Consider the following 8057-nt stretch of genomic DNA (forward strand, 5'->3'; position numbering starts at 1 on the left):
CACTCAAATACACAGATTCATGAATCGATGCAGTCAAGTATGCCCCCCTTCACCAGTCCCCCAGTATATATACCTTCTAACCTTGCTCGGCTAAATTTTTTCTATGGATTGGAATCAACTAATTTTTCCCCCTAAAAAACAGCCCCACCTTTCTGTGGCCTTCATATGGCCTATGTGTCACAAGTTTTAATTTAACACGTATTAGTTGTTGATCTGCCTGGATTTAAACCAAAAAACACATTTATTTCATTACACATTTAGTTTATCACTTATATTTTAACCTACATCTACATGCTCCATATGTTTGTGTACGTGTTGTTCCTGTGTGGTTCATGGTGATTGCCTGGCAAGTACTTAGAATCCTGGGGATTTTTACCATTATTTAAGGAAAGGGTGCTACCCTTATTTTACTTTAGGTTTCATTTGTTGCTTATGTGATAATGATAATGTGGTAAAAAAAAAAGGATTAAACTACCTCTGTGATCATAGTTTAGTTTGACTGAAATTGAGTTTATTTATTTAGGTTAGGATTAGTCAGTTTGTTTTAATTCAGTTTAATTTGATTTTCTAAATCTTCTCCATTGCTTCAATCCCTTTAACCCTTTTAGGTCCGTATTTTTCCATTACATTTATTCAGTGTTTTCTCCCTATGTTTACATTAACATCAGCCCCTGCAATAATATTTTACTTTGCTTGCTTTTCCTGGCGCCTCAATAACATGTTCTCCAAACACACTTCCGTCTCGGCACCTGTTGTTTTGTTTATTACTTTTGCCACAAGGAATTTTACTATTTTTCCATTTACCTGGGTAAGCTACTTCTTATTTACATAGGTGGTATGATATAATTTCTGTACTTTATATAAAGTTTATATTAACTTTAATTTTTAAAAAATAACCTTCAGCTCTCTCTCGAACGTCAGTGTCATGTCAGATAAGACTGTTATGGTTTTCTCGCACCTAAGCTCAAGGATTCTGAATTTTCTCCATGTTTTTCGGTCTCAGTGGAGCCAGCTCCATGATAGGATATGATACGCTAGCTTATGCCCTTGTTTACGCCAAAGCCAGACCACAGACCAAAGTTTGAGAATAATGCTAACTAACCCACTCATCCAGTTTTGCTCATCTCTATTGTAATGGAACATGCAGATCCCGAACATCAGAGGGTGCCCTCGCCTAAGTTTTGAATTCATGAACGGACTTCCGGTTTCTAGGGTATTTAAACGCCATTCAGGCCTTCACTCATCGCGAAGTAGCAACCTCTCTAGAGACTACTGAGTGTTTTCTAAGATTGCCTAGATATTCTGCGTATGATCCTTGCCTGTTCTATTGTGACTATGCCTTTTGATCTTGTGATTCGGTTTTGGTTACTAAGTGTTTGTTTTCTGGCTTTTTGACTCTTTTGAGGCCCACATCGCTTTTGAGTAATTGCCTGCTGTCTATGAATAAAGTTCCGCAAATGGATTCAGATCAACCCGCCGTGAGTGCGTCCTTACATCTATTTTTGTGGTTTTATATATTTTTTTTCTTTTTTCTCCTATAATGCACTAACTGGTTCCTTACATGATTTTCCATCTAACAACCTACTCAGAATTTACCTGATTCTATGTCTAATTTTTTGGGGTTAATTTAATCTATTTGCTATAAGTTTAGCTGTCGACTAATGATTATGAAAGGTGATTAATACTGAAAGAATTATTAGATAATCAGTAGATTAGGTAAGACAATTAAATAGGCAACATTGTTTATGAAAATGAGGGTGATGATTATTGATTAAAGTTATATTACCTTAAGATCATTATAGATTTGATTAAGCATAACTGAGTGAGTTTAATTATTAAACAATTTATCTCAATTTACCTAGTAACGTCTCTTTGTTTTTTGTATTTTGCTTATTTTAATGATTAAAACTGAATTAGATTTGTCTTAAAGATTAAAGGAAAGAAATCATATTTATGAGTGCACCCTAGTCAGGAGGGGAGAGGAGCTCTCGTCAGCCCAACAGCAAGATCTCATGGAGCTCATTGACCAGTTCACAGACGTGTTCTCGACCACTCCAGGGCTCATGCAGTTGGTGCAACACGTGGTCCGTCAGTGGCCATACAGGGTCCCCGAAGCCTGGCGCCAGGCTATAGAGGAGGAAGTGGAGCGAATGCTAAGAGATGGGGTCATTGAGGAGTCCACCAGCCCATGGTCCAGCCCCATTGTAGTGGTGCCCATGCCGGATGGGTCCCTCCATCTTTATAATGACTTCTGGAGGCTCAACCAGATCTCGGAATTCGATTCCTATCCCCTTCTCCGGGTGGATGACCTCGTGGAGAGACTGGGAAAAGCCTGGTTTGTATCCACCCTGGACCTCACCAAAGGCTACTGGCAGGTGGCCCTAGACTCAGACACCAAGCACCTCCTCCGGAGGCCATTGGCAGTATCGAGTCCTGCCCTTTGGTCTTCACGGGGCCCCAGCTGCGTTCCAGCGCCTTATGGATGTCGACCTACAAAGCCTTTGCCACCGCCTACCTAGACAATGCCCTTATACACTCCTCCACATGGTCAGACCACCTCTTCCATCTGAAGGAGATATTGAGCGGCCTCCGGAAGGCAGGACTGGTGGCCAACCCCTGTAAGTGCCACCTGGGGCTGACCGAGGAACAGTACCTGGGCTACTGCATCGGACGGGGGTTGCTACGACCACAAGAGAAGAAGGCCATCAGGGAGTACCCCTGACCCACCAACAAGAAACAGGTACAGGCCTTTTTGGGTTTGGTGGGGTATTATTGGTGATTCGTCCCTAACTTCTCCTCTGTAGCCTCCCCCCTCTCAGATCTCACAAAAAAGGGCCAACTGGACTGGGTGCTCTGGACGGAAGAAACCGAGCGAGCCTTCCAACAGCTGAAAACAGCTGAAAACAGCCGCCCGGTGCTCTGAAATCCCGACTTCAGCCTCCCCTTCACCCTTCACACCTGACGCCTCTGAGACAGGGCTCGGGGCTGTTTTGTCACAGGTATTTGAAGGGGAAGAGAATCTGGTCCTCTACACCTTGAGGAAGCTAACCCCCACCTAGAAAAACTATGCTGCAGTCGAGCAAGAAGCCCTGGCAATCAAATGGGCCATTGAGGAACTGCGCTACTACCTGGCAGGGTGACACTTCACCCTGGTCACCACTTCACCTCCTCTGTCTGGATATGATGTTAACCCTCTCTGCTCCAGGGGCGCCGTATCATGGCTGACCCTGCGCTCTGACCCCAACCTCCAAGGATGGGATATGCGAAGAAAGAATTTCACTGTGCTGTAATGTATATGTGACAAATAAAGGCTGTTTCTGTTTCTGTTTCTGCAGTGGACTGTCCATGATGGACAGAAGCCTGCTCAGTGCCGTCTCTCTGCCACTGATGTCAGGCTGTCCAGTTCTGAGCCCACAATCGAGCCCGCCTTCCTCACCAGTTTGTCCAGACTGCCACATAGAAGAGGGCACTCGCCACAACAGTCTGATAGAACATCTGCCATAGATTTTTGCAGATGTTAAAGGATGCCAACCTTCTTAGGAAGTACAGCCAGCTCTGTCCTTTCCTACACAGAGCGTCTGTGTTGGCAGTCCAGTCCATTCTATCATCCATTTGTACTCTCTCATGGTCTGTCTCTCTGTCTGTCTCTCCTGGTCTGTCTTTCTGTCTGTCTGTCTCTCCTGGTCTGTCTGTCTGTCTCTCCTGGTCTGTCTGTCTGTCTCTCCTGGTCTGTGAGCAGTGAAGTGTTTCTGTGCTGAACCGAACATTTCGTTAGTCTTTGTGACTAAAGTAAAAAAACTGCAGTTTTTTGTAGCTGTTGTATATATATCCATGTATCTGTGTGTGATTCTGTGCATGTGTGTGTGTGTGTGTGTCACAGAGAGCTGGAAGGCTAAGTTTATCAAAACTGACAGGAGGAAGCTGTTGAACTATAAAGCTCAGCTGGTGAAGTCCCTGCAGCCCAAAGTGTACAGTCCCATCACTGGCTACTTCACAGAGGCTCATCCATCTGACAGGTCTTAATCATCATCATCATCATCATCATCATCATAATAATTATAAAATTGGAGTCCAAAAAGCCAATATTATGCCATCAACAGTGTGTGTGTGTGTGTATTTCTGTCTATCTGTCTGTGTGTGTGTGTATTTCTGTCTATCTGTCTCTGTCTGTCTGTGTGTGTGTATGTGTGTGTGTGTATGTCTGTCTATCTGTCTCTGTCTGTCTGTGTGTGTGTATGTGTGTGTGTGTATTTCTGTCTATCTGTCTGTGTGTGTGTGTGTGTGTATTTCTGTCTATCTGTCTCTGTCTGTGTGTGTGTATTTCTATCTATCTGTCTCTGTCTGTCTGTGTGTGTATTTCTGTCTATCTGTCTCTGTCTGTCTGTGTGTGTGTGTGTGTGTATTTCTGTCTATCTGTCTCTGTCTGTCTGTGTGTGTGTGTGTGTGTGTATTTCTGTCTATCTGTCTCTGTCTGTCTGTGTGTGTATTTCTGTCTATCTGTCTCTGTCTGTCTGTGTGTGTGTGTGTATTTCTGTCTATCTGTCTCTGTCTGTCTGCGTGTGTGTGTGTGTGTATTTCTGTCTGTCTGTCTCTGTCTGTCTGTGTCTGTGTATTTCTGTCTATCTGTCTCTGTCTGTGTGTGTGTGTGTGTGTGTGTATTTCTGTTTATCTGTCTCTGTGTATGTGTGTGTATTTCTGTCTATCTGTCTCTGTCTGTGTGTGTGTGTATTTCTGTCTATCTGTCTCTGTCTGTCTCTGTCTGTGTGTGTATTTCTGTCTCTGTCTCTGTGTGTGTCTGTGTATTTCTCTCTATCTGTCTCTGTCTGTCTGTGTGTGTGTGTGTATTTCTGTCTATCTGTCTCTGTCTGTCTGTGTGTGTGTGTGTATTTCTGTCTATCTGTCTCTGTCTGTCTGTCTGTGTGTGTGTGTGTGTGTATTTCTGTCTATCTGTCTCTGTGTATGTGTGTGTGTGTGTGTGTGTATTTCTGTCTATCTGTCTCTGTCTGTCTGTGTCTGTCTGTGTGTGTATTTCTGTCTCTGTCTCTGTGTGTGTCTGTGTATTTCTCTCTATCTGTCTCTGTCTGTCTGTGTGTGTGTGAGAGAGTAGTACTAACCACCTTTCGTCAAAGTGTATTTTGACAGTTCTAGGTGAAAGTTTGTCCAATCAGAACGCATTGTGACAGGAAGTCCCGCCCCCTTTCATCCAATCAGAACGCATTGTGACAGGAAGTCCCTTGTGACCAATGAGATTCTTTTATTTTCCGGATATCCCGCCCCGATTCCCCCTCCCAATTTTTTGAATATCCATTCACGCGCACCAGGGTTCCATTCGCGCACTTCAGGGTGTGTGCAAAAGTATTCGGACAGTGCGCAAGGCCGTCCGCGGGAATGCGAGGCCGAAAGTTTTCGGACAGTGTGTGAGGGTGCATTTCACGCGGCTGTGTCTTGAACTTATGGTGTGATTTTGGTGTGGACATTTTATTAATTATGGTGTGGACATTTTATTAATAACCTTTATTTTTTTTTTTATTTGTGAAACGTAAACGGATATATGCAAAAAGAGGATTAATGGCGTATCACGGGAGTTCTATTATCAACGAGACCCTTATATCGATTTTTCAAGATCCTGGCAAAGAGGGTCCGTGGAAAAGCAGCGCGTGTCTTCATCATACTCAGGCACCGCCGTCGGATCCGTTGTGCGAGGAATGGCCTTTGGATTCCGGGGGCCGATGGGGTTATGTGTTTAGATACGAAATAGGGGAATTGCAGCTTTATCAGTTGAAGTGTGGAGAGACGGTCCCGAGGCGTCTGGCTTCGTTATCCTCTAACGACTGGGGTGTGTTAAAGAAGGTCTTCCTTGAGAATTTTAGTGATAGGAAGTCCCACCCCCCTTTGGACCGCCCCGTGCAAATGTCAGGCCAAAAGTTTTCGGACGGTGTGCATTCACCCACCGACCCCGTCTCAGGCAACCCAGGCGATGTCTCTAACAGGGAAGTGAGGCCCGAACAGTTCCGACGGCCGAGAATTCCGCAGCCTCTCCGCCAGCGTCGTGACGGAGGATTATTGCGTCTCGCCGAAATAACGAGCGATTTGATTCGTGATCTTTTTCGTGACTACACTGCCACGTTTTCTAACGTGTGTGAAAAGGTTTTGAGTGAAATGTTTTGAGTGAAATGTTTTGAATGTATGTTCGCCTTGGTATATATTTTTGACATTGTGATTGCAAGGTTATAGATAGGGGGCAATTATATAATAAAATTGTGCATGAAAAAATAAAAAATCATTTAACCCTGAGTTGTGACATTTTATTTAGCCCCTCGTTCAAAGTAAAAAGCATACAAAAAACATAAAACATATAAAATAAATACATATATCATTAAAAAATAAAAAAAATGGATGAGACATTAGAGAGGGTCCTTGCCAAATTAAGGTTAAGCGTGGAAGGGCTAAGGCTTATCCCGCCCTCCTTTCGCATAGACACATGGCAGGAGGTATATGATAATACCGCCGTCTTTCGGCAAGATCCTCTACAGGCGATAGAAAATGCCATCCTCAGTTTAAATAGATCCTATAATCTGTTTATGGAAATCGAGGCTGTTATTCATTCTATAAACACGGAAGCAGGGGAGAGAGAGGGGGAATAGAGGAAGAAGGAGGGGCGGCGGGCCATGGGAGAGAATTGAGAGAAGGAGAGGGTGGGGAATAGGATGAAAGAGAGATGCTGGTGGGAGGAGGAGGCTCTGGAGAGGACGAAAGAGAGATGCTGGTGGGAGGAGGGGTTGGAGAGGGTGGGGAAGAGGATGAAAGAGAGGTGCAGGTGGGGGGAGGAGGATGCGGTATGGGCGAGGACGAGGAGCGACGTAGAACCGATGAAAGAGAAATCAATGTCACGACTCATGAGAATTTTAACGCCGTAAAAATAAGACGCGTGTTATTGATCCCACAGCCGGGAGAAGTGCCGGATATCACTACGTTTTATAAAAAAGTGATCAGCCTCATTTGAGAATCGGTCGAGGATGCGAGAACCATAGCAGAACAGGGAGATGTGGTGCAGATGAGCGTAGAGGGGGAAAATGTAAGAGTTCACGTGTCGGTAGTCGTCGATGAGACGGGCGGAAACATTCTACCCGTTTTTGAAGATATGCTCGATCACTTAGTACAGTCGAACATGGGTGTTGCGGCGAGCAAACGAGCGGAGCTGATAGTTCAGGTGGTGCGGAACCCTAAAGGCGGTGGGAAACATAAGCTGGAGAAAACTTTAGACGGCGAGATCGTACGTAAGAAAAGACGACACCTGTACGTTACAGAGGAGCGCGGAGATCAGGTCTGCTTCGCCATCGGTCTAGCTCACACGTGTAACGAGGGATTCACAGACTGGCAGTGCGAGAGACGCGCTAGAGAGTGGCAGCATGCCAGCGGTGTGGACGAGCGGACGCCCGTCGGCTTCGGTGACGTGCAGAAATTCGAAGAGTTGTTAAAATGTAAAATCGTAGTGTTTTACAGAAAATCTAACATACTCTCGCATTTCGAAATGGATTTCCCCGACCGCTCCCGAACTTTTTTTTATTTTTACAGGATAACCATTATTACGGGATAAAAAGCCTCAAAGCGTTTATAGGCACGCGCTTCATCTGTAATTATTGTTACAAGGGTTTTGATTGTTCCTACACGCATTGTTGTCGAGGTTATTGTCATATATGCAACGACGGGGAGTGCCCCATGCATGAGCACGATTCTGTAGAATGCACCGATTGTCTTAGAAAGTGTCGTTCCCCGGCGTGTTATGCCCGTCACAAAGAAGGTAAGAGGAACGTTGTAACGGGGAGGACGGTCAGTCTCTGCGAGCTCATTAAAAAATGCGCCAGATGCGGCAGGTGTTACAGCGCGGGATCAGATGCTCGTGTAGGAAACGGTCAACGACCATCCCGATTAGATTTTTTATGACTTCGTTCGCCGATGAGAAAGGGGTGCACGTTCCTTTTCTGGTGTATGCAAAAACGTTGAAAGGTGAAGAGAGGTGGTTTTACGGTCGGGACTGCGTTAAACATTTTCTTATG

The 8057-nt window shown here is 44.7% G+C and overlaps 1 protein-coding gene across 2 annotated transcripts in view; it reads left to right on the forward strand.

Moving 5' to 3' along the window:
* Positions 1 to 6625, forward strand: part of LOC131370113 (uncharacterized) — a 7382-nt gene extending 757 nt beyond the window's left edge. Inside the window, exons 1-2 of one of the 2 annotated variants that reach the window (XM_058417213.1) lie at positions 1 to 1478; positions 3336 to 6625. The exon at positions 1 to 1478 is cut by the window's left edge and continues 757 nt beyond it. In XM_058417213.1, the coding sequence (XP_058273196.1) occupies positions 4198 to 5139 (942 nt within the window). In that variant the 5' untranslated portion in view covers positions 1 to 1478; positions 3336 to 4197 and the 3' untranslated portion in view covers positions 5140 to 6625. The remainder of the gene's footprint in view (positions 1479 to 3335) is intronic. The other variant, XM_058417212.1, reaches the window with a different exon arrangement.
* The last annotated feature ends 1432 nt before the right edge of the window (positions 6626 to 8057 follow it).

Source organism: Hemibagrus wyckioides, linkage group LG19 (genome assembly GCF_019097595.1).
Source record: "Hemibagrus wyckioides isolate EC202008001 linkage group LG19, SWU_Hwy_1.0, whole genome shotgun sequence".
In the NCBI taxonomy this organism is placed as follows: Eukaryota; Metazoa; Chordata; class Actinopteri; order Siluriformes; family Bagridae; genus Hemibagrus; species Hemibagrus wyckioides.